We start from the raw sequence: 21,210 nt of genomic DNA, 5'->3' as shown, positions 1-21,210 counted from the left end.
CCTGGAAATAATCACAAAAACAATTCAGGAAAATGATGAAGACAGAATTACATATATAATGTAATTTAAGCAGAACAAAGGCATAGATTTTCATATGAACATCAATATGGTTCACTTTTTTATGTTTTCTTTTTAAACCTTACAGCACTCTTGTTACAGAAAGCAGAGCATCCTTCTTAAAAAAAGCAATGTAGTAATCAACTTCAAGAGCTTATTACTTACCCCTTAATGTTTCCAGTATGTGTTACCACTGTTCCACAGAGCTGTACAAGAAAAAAAAGCACACACCTTTCTGGTTATCATGGTTTTATGATACAAAGAAATGCTTGGATTACCTATTCAACACCACTCCTTTGAGAACTCAATCCAGCCTCCAATTCTGCTCTCACAAAAATGGTGGCTGCATTTGAGGCTATTTGTATCTTCAACACAAATATAAAAACACCTGTGTAAGATATCTATACAAATATACGTCATATAATGCCCATATTTGGATTTACATATTTTATATTTATAAATATATTAGCATCTCTTTCCAGCAAAATAATGCAGCTGATTTCAAAGGACAAAGAGAAACCCTTATGGGTTTCTGCCCTGCTGCAAAAGTACAGGTGTATAGAGATTATTCAAAGTTGTATCTCACAAAATATCCCCCAAAATAATCTGTAGGAAATGAGAAAAAGCAAGGATAGCAAAGAAGTGAAGAGTCTGCTGAAATGAAAAAGAAAAACAAGACTCTATTGCTAAGGAAATCCCAAACTGAGAAATTGAAAGCATGTATCTCATATAATTAGCAGTTTTTCAAATTATCTCATTTAGCATATCAAAAGGCAGCATTGCTTCCAATTGAATCCTTACATTTAATTATGGAAGGCCATTTAAAACTTAGGAAAAGGAAGTCAGGACTGAACTAGAGGGTCTTTGTTTAAACTATTATTTTATGTTAGAAATTTTTAGCTTCTTCAGAAACACTGTATTAAACTATCAATCACTACAATATCACAGAAAACATGCTCTGAATCTAAAGCTCTAACATTCATATTAAGGATTCAAAGGTCAGAAGGCCTAAGCAATTATTAATTTCCTCTTATTAAAAATATTAAAGTACTTAAAACTGAGAGTTCTTGGATATGCCAGTGGAGAGGACTTTTAAATTAAGCACTTTGTAGGTTAGTTTGGGGAGTAACGTTAAGTTGCAGAACAGACCATGACAATCATGATCATAAAATAGCACTAAAAATACTGTTATATATAAATACTTTCCTTGAGAAGGAAATGTGGAAACAAGATTTGGTCAGCAAATAATTATTTTAAAATTCAGTTCTATTTAATAATAATAAACACCAGATGCAGACATAAAATCTGGTAAGACTTCAAAACTTTTCAGCTTTCTTGATATTTACCCATTACTGAAAGAACGGTGATAGCTTCCTTCTCTTCCAGTACTCAACTTCAGTTGCAAGTTAAGGCACAGTGGCCTACATATTTCAATAATAAATTGGTTCCTTCCTTAAGAAACCCAAATACTGAACTTGTGGGTCATCCTACTTATCCTTATGGAAACCAAAAGTCTCACAACTACCTAAGCTTTTACAGCACAAAAGTTGCAGAGACAGAAAAGAACCCAAATCTTCTGCTAAACATAAGTTGTGATGTTGCATTAGTTCTACCTATGCAGAAACATCTCTCTTCTCTGTGCATGTTTTCTGTCTACCCCGGGTCACCTGCCTTTTGCACAGGAAAATCTCAGTGCCTCACCATCTAAAAAATAAAACAACTCAGCAGTAAGAATGCAACCCATCTTATCATTTTCAACTGCTACCAGAATATTTTAATATGTTTATAAATTTAGGACCACCCACTATGCTAGATAAATACCTAATTACCTGGATTTTAAGATCAAATGTAGGTAATACCTCTGTTAAGTTGTTGGCAATTTTTACAATATCTGTTATGTATGAGAAATACAAATCATACAGCCTTTGCTATAGTGACTAATCATGCAAAAACCACAGAGAATTAAGTAATTCATTTTAAAACATGCAGAAAATTGGATGGGTGAATAATACAGTAGATTAAGTAAGGACACAGGAAGGCATGCAGTTTCAGACTTGGTTTACCTTGTAAAAACAGGATTGTGTATACCATATAAATGCTCTTTATGATAACCATTATTACAATTTTCTGTACTGTAATAAAATAAATACACCAAAAAAAGACCATGTTAACTATAAGATGAACTATGTACAGTATGGCTTCTAAGACGTACATGGATGATGATAGTTTATGCAAAGGTGAACTGTGTATGTACAATAGAAGGTAACTTTTCCTTTGTAACACTCGGGAGTTACAGCATAATTATAATTTACATTTTTAATACTTATATGCTCCAAAAGTTAAGTAATTATTTTGGTATTCTAGTGAGTTGGATACTCTAATATAAAATATAGTCTGGTGAAACAGAACATGAAACTTGTTACTTCACAAGAGGTAACGCTACAAACATAAACCTTCCACCTCAATAAAATAATTTGATCAAATACCAGCAAAAATGTCTTATGTTTTCATGGGTATAGTTTAGACATTAAAAAACACAGAAAAGGAGGAGTAATTAACTAGACACTAATTAAAGTGAGCGATTTTAGCTGTATCCGCTCTCCTGACTTGTTACTGTGTGATGAAAAATAACCAGTGTGAAATTTCAGAAATGCAGTGCACAGGCTAACTGAACAATGAGCAAAACAAAGAGTAGGAAAGAGACAGTAAAAACAAAACTGATGGGAAAAACACGTAAGAACAGTTATCATAAAGTAAAATGCCAAGTCCCTGAGACAGAGGAACTGCAATTGAAAGAGGAAAGACTGGTTAGGAATAACTAAGACAGTAAGAAAGCAAATCATTAATTCAAGGAGATTACAAAGCAGGCATAATTCACCTTAACAGGTTACTTAGCAAAGCTAATCACTTGCACATTTAGAAGATAATTATATAAATGCTATAATCTGGAATAAGTTTCTCAAAGTCAGAGCTGGCAATATCTGCACAGAGTCATGGCAAGTCAAGGCAAACAAAGCCCACCTGCGTGAAGCACTTTGCAGGCACCAAGGTCTAAGACACCAAAGGCTTAAGGATCATAGTGCCCTCATGTGAGACACTAGAAAAAAATGTGTCAATCACCATTTCACTTACTTAGGTGTATATACTTACTCATCATATACATCCTCTGTATCCATTCTACGATAGTATTTGGAGAGTTTCACAGCAAAAATTATGGCAGGAATTAGAAACATGGAAGAGCCTCCCAAACCAAACCAGAAGGTATTCTGAAACAAAGCAAATCCAGGAAAAAAAAATTACAGAGAAAATTTATCAGAGAAGTACTGAACCCTTGCTTGATATTCTAAGCATTATTACTGGAAGAACACAGTACAAATTAGTGACACTGGCCTCGTGGACTACCTGAGGTTCCTTATACTAGTGTGGAACAGGGCATGCTGAACATTGACCAACATCAGTAAGAACTGAACTGAGAACACCATCTTACAAATGTAACCACACAGGAATATGTCTAAAGCTGCTCAAAGCTACATGGCCAGTGTGCCCTCCTAAGTTATTAAAACATCAGCCCTAGGGCTCAATTTACTTGCCACATTATTTCTTTTTCCTTTCTTGGTATTTTAAAGTAGTTGTCTTGTGGTTCTTGTCAAAATACGAGTTTCCAGCACTTTCTTAAGGTAATTTTTAATTTGCTAACTTGTACTCAGTTTGTGTAACTAATTTCATTACCACACAGTTGAACTGACTTATCACCAGATGTTAAAACGATGATTTTCTAAATTTGATTTGTATTGGCTGGAGGCATTTTGACTTATAAGTGATTTAGCTAAGTTCTACCATCAGGAAAACTGTGGTCTACCTGCTACCAGATGGTAAGTGGCTACACTAAGGAGAAGAGAATCTCTGTAAATTGTGAGATAATGAGTACAACATGATCCTAGCAGGTTAGGACATTTCATGGTCAAGTATTATCCAAGTTAGGGTGCTTTGGCTTTGACTGATTACATGCATTTACTGTTGGTATGATTAGGACCTGGCTAAAAGTGCCATAAAGCTAAATAATAGCTAGGAGTGGTGGTTTCTAGGCATGCAGTTTCTCATTCTAACACAAGCTCTTCTGCAAGATGAAAAAGCCACTATTATCCTTGTACACTGCTGCTACTCATGGTTAAAGTCACCACTGTAAAGGCATTAATCTACATATCCCTGCTACAAGTCAAGTCATTAAAAAAAAATCCCTTTTCCTTTTCACTAAAGTGCTCAGATTCCAGGGAATACATTTGAGAAAGTTTGTCCATGGTATTTCTCACTAACTTCTTGCTCTTGCCTCATTCCCTTAAGTTAGAAATGGTTACAGCTAAAATTTAAGATCTTTATGATTTTCCATCTCAAGGTGGTTAGAAAAAAGCGATTCAACTCAAATCCACCCTTTCCAGAATATTTATTCCAAACCAGTAGTACTGTATTTACTTTGCAATTGAAGTTGGAAGAAATTGAGTGGGAACAGTTAATTTTACAGAATTCTTGCTAATAGAAGCCTGAGTTCAATGGGAACCTAAACCAAGTATGGCACTGGTTTGGCTTCGGACTTGATCCAGATCAGATTGTTTTTTTCTTGCATAACTTTGGATATGATACTTGATTGTAATACTTCAGATTAGTCTAGCCAGAATAATTAAATGCAGATTTATGTTCAAAGAATTCCCCACTTGATGTCCCCATTTTGAGTAACAGAAAATATTTCTTACCACTGAATCAGTTATATAGCTGCATAAAAAAATATCTACTGCTGTATCTACCACATTGGCAATGGGTTTGCACGGTGCTACCTCTGTGGCAATCTGAAAGACAGATTTAAAAAAATACAGTTTGAAGTATCTCACAGCATAAGTTAAGAATCACAAAGCTTGCTTACATTTACAGATATTGTTTGCTAAATTATTTTCTCTCAGCCTATGCAAATTCAAAATAAATTCCAGTGAGATATGCTATCAAGTGAACACACACATCTTTAAAACATTGGCTTATTTTCTCAAAGGCTGCAGCTGAAGAAAAAAATAAAACAAGATGCTAATGATGTCTAAGCAAGGTCAGGCTCAGTGCAACATAGCACAAATGGTAGATTTCAGGTTAGCCCTGGAAAAATGATACTATGTAAAATTTGCATTTTATTCTGAACACCAAAAATCATAATTTATATTCTAATTCAAACACTACAAAACTATTTATAAAATACAAGTTTTCCCCTTCACAGTAATAACATCTCAGAAACGGACACTATAGAACATTCTATCAACATTTTTATTATTATCATCATTACTATTATTCCTTAGCTTTGCAACTTTTTTTCAATGCAGCTTCTCTCAATGAAGGAAATGCACCTTACCGACTCTTTGACCCATGCAACGTATTGCTCAAAGTAGCCAACTATGGTATCCATATACTTTTTTGTCTCCTAGGAACAGACAAAAGTAAGTGAACCTTATCTCCATGACATCATAAATTAATGTACTTGAATCAAATAAAGCTTACCTGGACAATAACTAGAGAAGCATTGTTATTTATGAGAAACTGGGCAGCATTAACAGAGCCAATGACATTTTTCACCTTAGCCTGGAAAGGAAGAGACAGTGTTTAATATAAATAAATCCCTTCAGGGCTGTTACAATGGCTCTGCAGCCATTGTCACTAACCTATTCTCTTGATAAGCCAGCATCGCTGTTGTGTCAAAAGCTTTCGAAGCGTGCAATTCCAGACAGAACACGAGCCTGACTAAGGATTCATCACCTGACAAAATTATCTCACTACTAAAAAAGGAAAGTATCAGTTGTTACAAAAAGTCTCTTTTCCTGAAACCTATGTAGTTAATTTATAACATAGATGAGCTTATCTTCCATTCTTTCTTTTTTTTAAGTGTAGAGACGCTTTAATCTATGTGAATATACACTACACACACATACAGTGCACAGGAAGAAAACAGTGGGCCATATACTATCATAACATACAGCATAGAATATACTGCTAATCAATATCCAAAAGGATTTAGACACTTCTTCAATATATGTAAAATCTCAAAGTCTCTCAAAGAACACACAAAAGACTGTGTACATACAGCCTGAAACCATAAACGTTTCTTAAATATACTTAAGGGTCAAACATTGTATTTTTCTTATCAACACCTTATTTCATAGCTTCTTATCAGAAACTACAGACTCTAAAGGAGATCTAGCTGGGTCTGCTGCTGTGGATTTGTTAGAAACCTCAATGAGGAGAACTGAGGTAAGTATAAACCTGTTGTGACTGTGACTCTGAAGTGCTAGCTAGCATGGTTGAATTCTCACACCCCAAGCCAGGGCAGGCTGGTGGCGACAGAAAGCTTTGCTGCCAGGAAAGTAACCATCCTGATGCTTATTCTCCTGAGTCTGGCAGAGCATGAGGGCAGCTGGTATCACTGTGGTGCAGGCACTAGCTGCTAGTTAGAGGGGAAACATGGGTTGCCCTGGGGAAGCCTCTCTACAGACTCGGTTTCTCACAGTGGGGCTGGTGCTGCAGAAGCTGGAAAGTAATGAGTACAATGGTAAAGAAACAGGCCCAGGTGGGAGCTGGACATTGGACAAGAGGTGGTTAAGGATGTGAATTTAAAGTCTCCCTTTTCTCATGTTGTATTTTTGCATTTTGTTTCCTTGTTGTCCACCCCAAGTTTTGCATTCAGAGATTCTAGAAAAAACCCTACATTTTTAGGAACATGAATAACACAATATGTTGGACTGTACTGAAGTCTATTTCATCACAAGATAATTAAGTTTACAATTCATACTTCAAAAAATATCCCAAACATTTATATCTTTTTTTCTCCTCTACAAGGAAGGGAAAGTCAGGGTAGAAAAAGCTGTGTAGAACAAATACCTAAAATCCCTGTTACTACCTCCATGTATTACAATCTCTTCCAATAACAGGACAGCCAGAAATAGAAAAAGCTGTTCTGAAAATATATGCCCTGCATATGTAGCAGATAAATTGTCACCACACACAAAAATGTTCCTGTTGTCAGAAAAAAAAAGCTTACCGTAAGTTCAGATGATGTCCTCTTCAGTAATCTAATGCTCTGGTTTAAAGTGCTCTATGAGAAAGGAGGGGAAAAAAATACTCAAGTCATTACTACAGGTAAGAGCCTACTGCTTTTAACGCATTACATGCATGCTTTAATCTTCTGCAGATGATTTTGTTTCTAATACAACAAACATATAGTATAAAACATTACATATAGTAACAATAGTTGTATAAAACCTAATATATTGGTTTTAACTGTTGATTCAGTGTTTCACCAACAGTACGAAGTATGTATGAATTGTCTATGGAAGACATCAGATTTAACTAAAGTTAGTAGCAATAAAACAAATGAACATTTATTTGGAGGGGAGAGAGAACAGTTAAAATCAGAACCAAGCATTTAGAGAATTTTCAAATTGTGCCGTTTCACTTACCCTAGCTTTAACGTATTTCTTGACAGTCAGTTTTTTAAAAGGAAAAAGACATGAGAATAATTAGGAGTTAATTAGGAAAGAACAGCATAGAATCAGAGTGCAAGGGAAGACCTAAAGCTTTTCTACAAGATGACTTTGACATAAGCAGAAATACTGTATCTGATGGTAGGATAAACTAAAAACCTTTGTGTTATGCAGATATAAAAAACAACACTCAGTATGCATGAGATGGTTGATACTATACAAATCTGTCTCACAAAATCAGGCCGAAGAAACCCTTTCACATCTTTTACAGCATCAATAGAAGGTTTTTCTTTGGCTCTAAATACTACTGTCAAGACTTTGCAGCTTTAATACCATTAAGAGACAGCTGAGCCCAGGAAATAAAGTTTGAAGTAGTAGTACTTTTTATCACTGAAGATGAACGGTAAGCAAAAAAGAAAATTAATAATTTAGGGTTAGTATTTTGTAAAGTTGTCCCCTGCTTCCTCTTTTACTCATATATAATCATGGATACAGAAAAACATGGGAAGAAAAAGGTCATGATTTTAGACAGTACTATAAAGTAGTATAAGAAAGTATAGTAGTAGTATAAGAAAGAAAGACATTTCTTGTACTACAGTAGTAATATAAGAAAGCTATTTATTAAAGGCATACTTTAACCAGACTACTACTCAGTGACAAGATGCAAATGCAGTCTATGCTTATATACTAGCAAAAGTCCAGGTTTCTATACCTTAATTAATAGATTAATATTTTCTAAAAATATGCTTTAATACGGCTTTAGTATTTTACCATAGCTTGCTCTAGTGGAACAACTTGCTGGTTATGAATCATCCGAATGTTGTTTGCATGTCCTTTTAAGGCATTTTCCAGTGCTCCTTTCGGCTGCAAAAAATGCAATTATGCAGTGTTGTTCAGTAGTCTCAAAGCTTTCCAACAAAGACAATGAAAGTTGCACATTATGCTCATCCTCTGCAGAACAGCTGATGCTAGCAATGGGATATGGCAAATTGAATGCACCAACACAAGGATCACATCAATACAATCACCATATTAATAATTCAAACTTCAGCACCCAAACCAGATGTATTTTACTGCTTTTCTGGCTATAACATTACCAGCACAGATTCAACTGAAGAGAATTGTCACATGGTGCACTAAGTCATTCAAACACAGAAGAGCAAGCAGGTCCCCTCTCACTTGCTGCAAGCCAGACTTGATCACAAGAACCCTGCAGCACCACGCCCCAGCTGAGATGAGTGTTGCCAGTCACGGGTACTTGCTTTTGTTTTGGGCACTGCAGACATCACCCTCTGCCTTCTGAGGGACACAGAATCTTTAATCTTTTCTGCCAGTAACTTGGGAAGGCAGCTGTGAAGAGTATTTTCTATTTTTCTGGCTCTCAAATTTCAGGCAGAAGATAGGAGTTTGTTCCCTGATTTTCAAGTCTGAATGCCTGTCTAGAGTTCACACTTGTGAAATATTGTAAAACTTGTAAAATGTTTATTCTCAGAAATAGATGCATTTTCCATTTCCTCTTGGTGGCAAAATCAATTGGCTCCCTGCATGCACAGTAAATACACACTGCATTTTGGAAGTGTACTAATGGCAGATCTCAGAGATGTGTTTGCTCCCTGTGAAGCACTCACAAAGCAATCAGCTGTGGCCACAGAGCAGCCTCAGGATGTTTCCTCTTCTGCACTGACAAGCTGAATCCACTTGCCTAACAACACCTGAGGGTGGTATTGCTCCCTCCTCCGTATCTTCACCCCTTGGTTTGATGCAAGTTTTATTCCATTTGCTCCTTTCAGTGTAAAAACGTATGTTGTGTCTCAGGTACCAGAAAAAGCAAATTAGAAACCCAGAGTTAATTAATTCCAAAATGTTTTTGTTTTATTTTTCCATTGATCTTGTAAGCTTTAAGAGCTATCACTAATAATAAAGTGGGCCTAAAAATATCTTTGGAAATCAGTATTGATTTGTAAACAATCTAACTTTTGGAATACATAATTTTTGTGGGTTTTTTTGGTGTGGGTTTTTTTTAGACATTTCAGAAGGAAATAAAAATGTATACTCTGACACAGTTAAAACATTTCATACTGTATTTTTCATTGTCTTTCAGGTGAAGAAATAACTCTGCCTGATCTGTTCTCAATACCAATACTTCCTTTAGATTCTATTGCAAAAATAATGAAAAAACAATCTACCAGCACAATCTATTTTCCTTTATGGACCTGTGAAGAATATACTTTTTAAAGAGACATCTCAAAGACAATTCTGTGTAAGATACAACATGTTTGAAGAACCTCAACTTTCACTTAGAAAGTATCCCCAAAACAACAGCAAAAACTCCTTACTTGTGTAACCTTCAAAATGGCACAGTAAAAATGGAAAATGTAATTGAAGTGTGGCCCAAGCTACTGGTATCTGTAGCTAACAGACAAACAGCACAAGTAAACAGATGATGTGTGGCTCACTCACAGGGCCTGGAGAGGGTGCAAACTACATGACATAAAAACCACGAGCAGCCTAACCTTGACATTAATGCACGTGTGGCAGAAAAAAACCTCAAAAGCAGCAGATGTGATCAAATTATGAAAAAACTGGTGTAAAAACACTAGGAGTTTCTACTGGTGCCCTCCTCTTCCTAGAGGATGCCTGGATAGCTGATAAATTCCAAACAACAGTCTCATACTGCTCTGTGTCCCTTAGTGATCTGAGTGACTGCAGTACGTGTGCAGCATAACTCTTTCTCCCACATCACAATGCAGGAATCTCTCTTGGGCCAGTGTCCAATCCAGTGTCCAAACAATGACTCCTGCTTTGAGAAATAAGTAAGAGGTGACCCTGACATGCATACAAACATACAGACTGAACATTCACTCTCTGCTAACACTCCTATGTCATTTTGCAGATTCATTTGCAGGCAATGTTGCAGCTGTACCCTCTGACCATTGTCCATGTGTCTGCACTCAAAAAGCCCTTCAGAGCAGAAAGGATGTCTTTTCTGCATTCTCCCTGCACAATGGAGCCCTAGTTCTCATTACAGCACTTATGAGCTGCCCCAGTATTGGTTTTTTTGCTAATTGCAAAATTTTCTGCTCACTACCTGAGAGAAAATTAATTCAAATAGTCTTTTCCATCGTAATCTAACTGATTTTTCTTCCAACTGGGACCCTAATATGTAGAAAGCATCACAGGAAATACTCAGAGTATGCCCTTAATTTCTTAAGCAAACAGTGGAATTTAAATTGCACTACCAAAGCAGAAATTGTCCAACAGTTTGCAGGCAAAAATAAATAATTAGCAGTATTTAAAATACAGCTCATATGTAACATTGCTTTTGGAAGGTTTTCTTTACATGACAATGCATTATGTATGTAAGTGAAGCGCAATAATTCTCCCATATTAAGTCTAAATACTTAACTATGTGCAGTTTATAAACAATACATTTAAAGTATTATTGTATTAGGGAATTAAACTTACCAGCTGGTCTGCTCTTGCTTCTAAGTCATTAGCAAATGACAGAAGATCCACCTTGGTAACACTTTTATTGATCTGAAATAAGATGTGAACAGTACGGAAAGAAAAAGTATGTTACTATTGCATAAAAGGACTGTTTGTACTTAACCACACTTAACCACTATGTCTACCCCTTCTTCAGATTATTATTGACCTTAACTTCTGAAGTGCTTTTGCTTCATGTTTTGTGATTCTTCAAAACATGGCTGTTGACATAAAAGCAGGTTTTCCTGTCTTGCCCATTGTTACAGTAACATTCATTTTATGCTTTGTCCCAGACTGTCTCCAGTCTCACCTCTGCCAAATATGCTGCGAAGTTTATTCCTTGTAGTCCAGAAGAGCTGAAGTTCAGAAGACTCTCCTTCCCAATATCATCTAGCAAAATGATTTTGCTGAGGTTTATTTGAATATGTTCAATTTTAAGTGCTACATCTTCTGTATACTGAGAGAGAAACAAAATAAAGCACAAAAGTATTTTGCACCCACTGCATATTCCTCTGTAGCCCTCTCTGCCAAATGCATCTTGCTTTTGCTGACTCATCACTCCCATGAAGAAGCACCCATTGATTTTTGCTTAAATCAGTTTAATTCAATTAACTTTGATAGAATTCACCAGGTAATCTTCTTCCCTTTCCTGCAATATCCACACAGCCTAGCCATGCCATGTTGTCATCCACCTATGCATCTTTTGTACCAATGAATTACTTGCCTTCCATCATGTTTTACACAAGCTTTCCTGACTAGACATTAGTCCCTCTTCAGAGGAGATAAAACAGAATTCTCTTTCCCCTCCAGGAAATGTTATTAGAAATTTTAAGTTCTACCCCTGGCCCTAATCAAGGAAAATGCAGAGATCTCAGTGTCTCAGCTGTGGACACAACAGACACTGTCTGCTGCATTGGCCACAGACCTGGATGAGGCTCCTCTAAACATGTTTAGGGGTGACTAAAGATTACTTATTGTTACCTGAAGTTTTCATTCACTGTACCCAAATCTAAAATGTTATATGTCCTGCATAGGCCACAGATGAATAAATGAGGAAACTGGAAAACTGACTACCTTCCTAGCCTCCACCATTAGTCTGTTGCAGAAACTCAATATAATTTTCTCTCTTAGTGCCTCTTCCCTGTTCATTTTAATTGTCTATTACCTGGGGCAGAGACTGTACCTATTAAATGTGGGTACAGTGCCTGGTAGAATGGAACACAGGTCCCCTAGGGATTGCTGTAATGAAGGTCAGCATTATAGGCAACATCAAAACTAGTACAGTCTCATAATAACAGTGCAGTTACGTATTATTGCAGCTTAACTGAAAATATTTTATCACAACCCCTTCCCACCAAACTCAGAACCATTCTTAGAACTGCAAATCATATGCTGGGTCAATATAAATCCAACTGGGGTCTGAAGAAAACACACCTAGAAAGGTTTCATATAAAGAAGGCAACTCTCATTAAACACTGTAAGCATCCTTTAGAAGATCCTTGCAAGTTTCAAAATTAAAACCAACATTATTATCAGCACCCATTAAAAAAACATATCAGAAAACCTTCTATGGTTCACTGAGACTGGCATAAGCACATCTTATTTGTATTCTTATCAAATAAGAAAATCTTAATTGTAAATATATTTCTCTCTTTCAAACTAGCTTGGATAGTTCTTGCCTCCCTGTAGGATGTATTGTATACAAAACCCAAAATCCCATAAAACTCAGACCTGCTATACTGTGTGTAAGAGCAAACACCTCTCCAGCCTCTAAAATTAATCATTAACTCATATTTTATTTACTTACCATAGTGATATTTAGAAATTCATTTATATTGAACAGGTGTTCTAGGTGAAGGGAAGTATAAATTCCTTTGTTTTCCTTGCAATCACTAAAAAACCAGAAATACATACATCAGCCTAAAAACCACCTTGAGGACCAAGTGTTAAGAGAACGAGTAACAATGTTTCACACTCCAAGAAAATCAGACCTTTAAAGAAGTTCTGTACATTTTCTGAAGCTCAGTCTATAAGTAAGTAAGTAATAATTTCTGTTGGCCTCAAAGAGGCAAAATACTTTTTCAAAGAGCTCAACTAGTATTGTTATATGATACTACTCTAAGACTAGAGACTCTAGGACTAAATAACTCACATAGAGGAGAAAATTGCCTTTGCTAGCAAAACAATGTTCTCTGGAACACATACAATTTTTCTATGTGCTTGAACTACAAAGGATGAAAGATACCACAAAAACAGTATGCATAAATGGAATTAAATCTTCACCATACAATACCTGTACACTTCTTCAAAAGTCAAGTCAATATTTGGATTTTTAAACAAGATGCCAGAAAGGTAGTTTTTCCAGTGTTTATTTAGTAAGTAGGGTGTATCCAAAACCTGGAAGACAAAATTTGGTAAGGGTACTATAATTCTGAGTTTTGAATTAAGAAATTAATTTATACTCAATTTTTTTAACACATATTCACATTAAAGTTTACTATCCACTAATGGAAATATAAGCATAACAGTGAAATCAACTTTCTGGTACAGAAAGTGAGCATGAAAGCTCCATGTCCCCAAGAAATGCTGAATCACAGAAAAATGTATCTCCAAAGGAAGACAGGCATGCACTGTTTACACTGCAAAGCAAATTAAACCAAAAAAGGATGAATGTGTATTCGCTGTGTAAGGAGAAAGTAAAACCAGATCCAAACCCACCTGAAGTATTCCATAAAAAAATACTATGCCATACATAACTAACAAGACCACCTGGATTTAATGGGGATTTTATTAGTTGTTTAATAACTTGAATAACTTCACCTTGAATAAAGTTTTATCTTCAAAGGGCTCACAGACCAGTTTTTCTACGTTTCCACCTGTGACAAAAGTGAGCACCACTACAACCATGAGCACCCAGGAGAAAAGAAAACTGAATCCAACACCACTGAAAAAAAAAAAAAAAAAGCTGAGTAAGTTTTTGCTTTTTAAGAACAAAGTACATACACTTTAGGCAACAGCAAAAACAACAGTTAGAAGCTACAGGAGAGACATAAAAACTGGTAGATGGTTGAAATACTTCTGTTTTCCAAGTATGTTCTTGCTCTCTGAAACATCTTACACATTTCAGCCCTGTAAAGTCTTCAGCTAGAGTGTGTCTAGAATGCTCATGTCTGCATTGGGTGTGTAAACCCTTAAAAGTTAAGTTTAAGAGCCAGAAAATAAATAAGTTTTCTTTTTGAAATTCAACTTTTCAGCCTCGTGCTCCAAAACAGTTTAGACAGATTTCAGATGCTATTTTCTCTTGCACCCAACAGAAATGACATTAAGCCACTACTGGAGGCTTCCAAGAGCAACCACACTTTTAGTATACTAAAAAGGTATGAATTCCTTAATTATCTGCTCCCAGTTTAAGCAGTTTGCAAATGGACTAACATAGAAAGTCATTAGCTACAGCACTCACCTTAAAACAGTAAATTCAGAGGTTTTATCCTTCAGCTATGACATTTAATGAAAGAGCAACCCAAAATTCCCAAGATCCTCAGTGAAAGTACATGAGATTAAATTTTTTTTTTCCTTCAAATTTTTTTCAGCACATATGCACAGGTAATGGAACAAATTCTTTATATATGTATCTATATCTATATATATATATATCTCCTTCAAAATCAATAAAAAGGACCTTTCTACAGGTACCTTTATTTTTCAACAATAAGTGAAACTTACGCCATAAGAAAGTTTCCTCCAGTGTTAGAAATGCAGCCTCTGGTTGTTGGGGAAGCTTGTTTATCAAAACCACAGGTACCACATAGCAGTCCAAGATAGTAAAAAACCAGAATCAGGATCACCATGCAGCACAGAATGAGACAACCCAGCCACCTATGGAATAAAAGCCGAAGTGTTTGGTTATTAGCATGCAAAAAAAAGGCAACCCTGGAGACCTGCAGAATACACAAAGCAATACTATGTTCCCAGCTGGCTCACTCTTGGTTCTGTTTAAGCAACAATGTTAGCAATTAAAAAATGCTTTTCCTACACTAGCATGTATTTTGGGCCTGAACATAATTACTATGGAGTAGGTACTGAAGGGCTGGGGAACAAACATCACAGAAGCAAGATGCTCCAAGTCCAGTCACTGCAGGCAGACTGTGCTGAAGTGTCTGAGTGCTGCAAGCAGAGCAAACAATAATGCGGAGGAGGCATTTGCTTTTCTCCTCCTTGTACCTTTGTGGGGAGAAAGCAGGAACTGGAAAAATCAGAGAAAGGAACACAATAATGTGTATAATGTGCTCCAGGGGATCCTGCTTTAGTGGGGGAGTTGGACTAGATGATCTCTAGTGATCCTTTTCAACTCTGACAATCCAGTGATTCTGTGATAATATGCACAGCCAATGAAGAGAAAGAAAAGCAATCATTCTTACAGGCATATTCATAAAACAATACTTACTGAGAACCACAAGTAATGCACTTGAAATTAAAAAAAAGGACAGACAGAAAAAAATTTGGAAAACTACTGACTTGTTAACTTCATTTGTACCTCAAGTAGTAGTACATTAGGTTTGAAAAGAATGGTTATTTAAGTGCCAAGTAGATGATAGACATTTCTCCACTTTTTTGAATCTAAATACAAGAATAACAGAGGCATACTGTAGCAGAATGACTACATTTCTTTAGTGAAATGCAATCTGATCTTCAAATAAATGATAAATTGGTCAAATTAAGGCTCACCACAAAAACTGCCAGATAAGGGATGGGCTAAAGGCAAAGTTATAGGTAAGGTTCTTAAAGTTCGGTCTTCTGTTCATTTTTATTTGATGTTGCATTAAAACCATTAGCACACTTACTCTGTAGCAGTGAAACTGATTATGACACAAAGATAGAAGCAATTACCAATATAGATTTAACTAAGTGTCAAAATGTAGGGAGAATGATGAGTTTGAGGACAAAGTTAAATGGTAAGAAATGAAAAATTTTATACTTCAAAATATGAGATGATTACTCAATTACAGGAGTTACAAAAGTCTCAAATAGGAAGTACGTGCTTTTCTCAAGGTACAATCAGCCTATGCATTCATAAGCACAAGTACTACACCAGTAGGAACAAGGAGGGGTCCACCAAGATTTATAAGGAGTGAAACAGAATCCCTGCAACTCCTTCTCTGTGGTAGAAAGAGAGAGGCTTCAAGGCCTCTCCAGTCCTATACTCTTACAACTTACCTTCAACAAAAACAAGTCATAAATGAAAAGTCACTCAGGCACTGTGAAACAATCTATTCCTTTATGCATCTTTGACATCTACCTACATCTGTCCTTCCTGGAAAAGATCTGATGGCCTACAGAGCAGAAACTATCTCTTGCTCTGGAACAGCCCAGCTATTGATAAGCTGCAGCTTTGGCATTTAGCAAAATGCCAGTAACAAACAATCGCCTTATAGGATCTTTGTTTCACTGTGTTCATCCTTAATAGTTCAATTTCCTTTACAGAACATTACATGTTACCAAGTGTCAACCACAGCACTTCACTCTTGCCTTATTTCATGTACACACCTGTAGAAGTCGTACTGCTCCACTAACGGAAAATACTCTTGAACATATGCTTCACTCTGTGTAAGGTAAATAGTAAAATCTGCCAAAACCTTCTGAACAGGGAGCGCATTTGTGAAGGTAGTGATATTTGAACCAATTGATTCCAGCACATTTTTGATATCTGAAAAAAAAAAAAATTGTGGTATTAGAGATTCATAGAAAAAATCTCAACCTATGCATTATATATAAAATGCTTTTAAACCATGTGCCACGAAGAACAAGCAAGCCATGAAGAGAAGCGTGAGGAAGAGGCAAGCAGGCAACAAAGACACTGAGCTTCAAAGTAACACAACAGTATTTGAAAATGCACACTTTATTTTTAGCATTCAGTTTAATGATGAAAGATGTAGATTTCGAGCCAGAGTTCTTTCCTTTTGTTGTAATGAATGTCGCTTTGTATCTAGTCAGCTTAAATCTTGCTTTTCATGCAAATACTGCAAATGGTAACCCTGAGCCAAGTAGTTTATGAGGAAGATCATCAAACTCTATTTAAACTCCATCCTTTGGGAATACAACACTGTGAAAGAAATTAGACTGCCTATATTGGGAAACTCTACTAGTTATTTTCAATCTTATTATAAAAGGTTAAATAAATTCATTCCAATTAGTTAGCAAAACTCTTGAGATAATGATGAATTAAGCTATTTTTCCCCCTGAAATTATGAACAAACATGGTACCCTTTCCTTACAGCTTAGAAACACATTATTCAGATACACAAAGACACGATTAATTCACTTATCCATATTGTGTATTTATAAAATGAAGTTTCTGTTTACTCTTCCCCTCTTTCAACTTGGAAAATACCTGAAACAGCATGGTATGTAACTATATGTTGCTATTTGGTAGTGCACAACTACTTCCTCTTTCTCAAAACAACAACTGGACAAGTTTTTTGGCTGTTCCTTTTGATGGTTACTTTTCTAAATCCACCCAGGTACCAAAATACGTTTCTTTTAAAAGAAAGTTAACAAATGCATGCAATTTTTTGTAGTAGAACTAGTATTTTATTTGATTTGTAAGTGAAACTCAATTTTCATAAAAACAACCCCCCAACAATTTATACATAGATAAATTAGAATGGCCTGTGTTCATGCAGATCAGCAGATACTGAAGTTGCGGAAATTTGTACCCCATTTCCTAATGAAAAGCATAATATCAGTTTTAGAAAACTGGCTCATTTTAGGCAAGTTCACACAGTATACCTATGGTTGTATAGATACTGTGTTTCATTTTGCCCACAGAGGGGAGAAAAGAAACAGGAAAACTTACAAGGAACAGCTGTTTATATATGCAGAACAGGTCCACAATGGAAGAATAAAAAATTAAAACAGATTAGTATACACACACTAAACTACATTCTCTTCAAACATCAAGCGTCCAGGTACTGTCAAACAGGAACAGTTTAAAGCCTAACTAACAAAACAATTAAGACAGAAATTTAATTTATCCTTAAGGAGCATTTTTACCTCCTCTTCACCATCCACTACATTTTAATAAGGCAGCAGACAGGTTTCGTTTTTTTAACATCATGCTCCTAAATACGTCATAGATATTTCAGTCAAGAAAAATAAGCCTTTCAATCAAATAAAGACAAAGCCTCAATGTGCAGTTTGGATCCCAAGTTCTCTCATTACCTGAGCAGTAAAAAATCTAACAAATAAAACTCCACCATAAAACACCATACAGTTTATTTTTAGATTTAATTTTGGATCCTTATTAAGACACAGTTGCTATGGTGTGTTTTTTTTCCTGTGGTACCAAATTCAAACCAAATTATTAAGTTTTACATTTCCATTTTTAATAATCTTTAGCCCAAAAAATGTATTATCATAGAACCATGCAATGTATAGTGTTGGAAAGGACCTTTAAAGATCATCTGGTTCAGCCCCCCCTGCAGTGCACAGGGACCTTTTTAACTAGGTCAGGTTGCTAAGAACTTCCTTGATCCTGACCTTGAACATCTCCAGAGATTGGGCCTCCACAACATCTCTGGGCAATCTGTTCCAGTGCTTCACCCGTCTCAGAGTAAGTAAAGAATTCTTTCCTAATATCCAATCTAAATCTACCCTGCTCTAGCCTAAGGACATTGCCCCTTGTCCTATTGCTACCCACCCTTGTAAACAGTCCCTCCCCAGCTTTCCTGTTATTTATCAATAAAAGAAAACAAAACCATCTGTAAGTGATGGAAAAACATCAACATTAAACAATCAAAGAGCAAAGATAGTTGCCCTCACCTGATAAAATGTTTCTGGTTTGATTCACCACTAAGTCTGGAGTATCATTAAATGCTGCATAACCCTACGAAAAAAAAGTTGGAAAAATTATAACAAGTTTCTCATTGTCAAATTATTTGCAACTTTTTTCTTCTTATAGAAGGAATAAAAGTATATACACGCCAAAATGTATGTGGCAATACTATGAAAAATACATTTTTATCTTTGCACATTATAAAAGGTCAAACCAAAACAGGAACTCAAGTATATTTCAGATTCAGTTTACTCTCCAGGATATTCCTTGAAAAAAATCTACATTTAAATGCACATGCATCAGTCACAATCACGCCAAACTCAGTACTGTTGCCTGTCAGATCTGTCTCATATAGGACTGAGCACATAAAAGTGAAAGGCGTTACTGCAAACCAGTCTAATACCTCCTCTTTGCAATTCTGTACCTTCTTAATATTAAATGAATGCTACAAACAATGAAATCCAACTGCCTCTAAAAACACTGCTGTGCTTTCTTTAGTAACAAGGGGAAAGAATGGATCTAAACAGTGCAGTCTAAGCATAGAAGCTCATCTGGACAGAAAGGAGAGTCTACTGCAGTGGATGCTTTAAGTCTTACTCAATGCAGGTTTGATCACTTCAGATGCAGGCAGTGATCTGAGACCCTATACAGAGTCTTTGGTTTCATAAAATACCTTCCATTACTAGCAAATGTTTTCAGATTACTAGATTTTCAAACCGCTCAAAGTAAGCAATTTTTTCTCAGTGAAAATTATGGTGTCTTATGGATAGCCTTGCAAAAATACTAATTACATTATGTCCATTGCACAAGATTTAATATCAAGCATGCACATAAGGAATTTTTAAAGGCGTATTTCAAAATAGCCGGAATACAAAACAACTAATTAGGAGAGTGGGGATTTTTTTTTTCCTCAGTTTGAACCAAAAAATATAGAGCATGCTAACAGATCCATGTTTCTGCTTTTTTGTTTTTTAAGGATTGTTCTTCCAAGCAGACAATTAGCAGTACATTTTTAATCTGTAGTATCCTGGGGATACAAAGCACTACAATTGGCCAAAAATGGAATAATGTGGAGAGATATCCACCATGATTCAGGAGGAGATGGAAACAAGAGACTGCTGCTTGACAAAGCCAAGGGAAAACAAGTGACATGTAAGAATCCCAGTTTATTAGTTAACAGTTTGTCAAGAAACAGTATGTCAAGAAACCTACCTTTTGAACCAGGCTAGAAAGGTCTGTTTTAAGGACTTCGTTGACCTTGGCAAGCTGTGAGCTCACTCCTGGCAACTAGGAAGCAAAAAGCTTTCTTGAGTCACATCAAAGTAGTAGTCTTGTTAATTTACTAAATATTTCAAAGCTAGGAGAGAGAGTAAAGAAACTAGAGAGATGATTTATAGTAGAATCTTTCTAGCACACTCCTGAAATGCTTGCTGCACAAAAGTAAACCTTAACCTCAGTATTTTGGGGAGGGTGGATTATTTCGCTGCCCAGAGCAGCACTTTAATGCAGCTGCTTAACACACACTTTTATCCTCTTCTACACAGAAAATGAAAACAGTAATTGGAATTACTCAGAAACACAGAATAAGGGAAGGTCACTTAAGGGCCATTAAGTTGCAGAGGTACTACTGGGCTTGTTCAAGGCAAACAGTCTGTAAGAGCCTGAAAAATATTCTCTTACCCCGCTAAAATTGGCATTGATGTCCAACTGACTCAATGAATTCCTGATGATATTGCAAGTTGAGGCAGCCTGAGCCACAGAGCATGCAGAGTCATTGAGAGTGTTGCTTAGATGCATTCTAACAACTGTCAAGTTTGCATGAAGCCTCTCTGTTCCCTCCTGCAAAACTTCTACAGAGACGCTCACATTTTCCAGTGCTTCCTTTGTTTCTCTGATGGCTGCAAGGATGTAAAGTTTTTTAAAAAAAACAACTTCAGTTAGAAACCAGTCTATAGATAAAGATATGAAGAGAAAGTGCACATGCACAAATGGTTTGATATTCTTAACAATACTGATTTAAATAACCCTTCCTCCCTTGCAGAAAGATGTTTCGGCGCAGAATACGCATTTATTGCGCATAAAAATATAACACTTACATTTTACTACAAAAAAACGAAGGAGCTCAGGCTACTTTTATTGAGATTCTATCCACCTCCCAGAGTACTCTTTTATAACTTTTTCCCTACCTCTTCTTACCCAGTGGTTTCAGTAAGAAACTTCAAAACTTGATTGTTAGAAACTAAAAGAAAGACCATATCTGCAAAATAGTATTTTCAGTATTTTGGTTATAACCCAACTCACAAATTATGTAGCTGCAGGATGAAAGGG

The 21,210-nt window shown here is 36.0% G+C and overlaps 1 protein-coding gene across 2 annotated transcripts in view; it reads right to left on the bottom strand.

The window, feature by feature from the left end:
- Positions 1 to 244: 244 nt before the first annotated feature.
- The window catches only part of PROM1 (prominin 1), a 55,210-nt gene continuing 34,244 nt past the window's right edge, over positions 245 to 21,210 (bottom strand). Inside the window, exons 8-26 of one of the 2 annotated variants that reach the window (XM_010003093.1) lie at positions 20,563 to 20,780; positions 20,095 to 20,169; positions 18,870 to 18,933; positions 17,905 to 17,913; positions 16,596 to 16,755; positions 14,775 to 14,927; positions 13,872 to 13,995; positions 13,345 to 13,448; positions 12,859 to 12,943; positions 11,362 to 11,508; positions 11,031 to 11,102; positions 8,337 to 8,429; positions 7,124 to 7,177; positions 5,590 to 5,670; positions 5,444 to 5,512; positions 4,806 to 4,898; positions 3,208 to 3,323; positions 2,121 to 2,189; positions 245 to 263 (exon numbers count right to left, since the gene is read on the bottom strand). In XM_010003093.1, coding sequence (XP_010001395.1) covers positions 245 to 263; positions 2,121 to 2,189; positions 3,208 to 3,323; positions 4,806 to 4,898; positions 5,444 to 5,512; positions 5,590 to 5,670; positions 7,124 to 7,177; positions 8,337 to 8,429; positions 11,031 to 11,102; positions 11,362 to 11,508; positions 12,859 to 12,943; positions 13,345 to 13,448; positions 13,872 to 13,995; positions 14,775 to 14,927; positions 16,596 to 16,755; positions 17,905 to 17,913; positions 18,870 to 18,933; positions 20,095 to 20,169; positions 20,563 to 20,780 — 1,805 coding nt within the window. The remainder of the gene's footprint in view (positions 264 to 2,120; positions 2,190 to 3,207; positions 3,324 to 4,805; positions 4,899 to 5,443; positions 5,513 to 5,589; positions 5,671 to 7,123; positions 7,178 to 8,336; positions 8,430 to 11,030; positions 11,103 to 11,361; positions 11,509 to 12,858; positions 12,944 to 13,344; positions 13,449 to 13,871; positions 13,996 to 14,774; positions 14,928 to 16,595; positions 16,756 to 17,904; positions 17,914 to 18,869; positions 18,934 to 20,094; positions 20,170 to 20,562; positions 20,781 to 21,210) is intronic. The other variant, XM_010003094.1, reaches the window with a different exon arrangement.

Source organism: Chaetura pelagica, unplaced genomic scaffold (genome assembly GCF_000747805.2).
Source record: "Chaetura pelagica isolate M959 unplaced genomic scaffold, ChaPel_1.0 scaffold147, whole genome shotgun sequence".
In the NCBI taxonomy this organism is placed as follows: domain Eukaryota; kingdom Metazoa; phylum Chordata; class Aves; order Apodiformes; family Apodidae; genus Chaetura; species Chaetura pelagica.
This window is presented reverse-complemented; position numbering and strand designations above follow the sequence as displayed.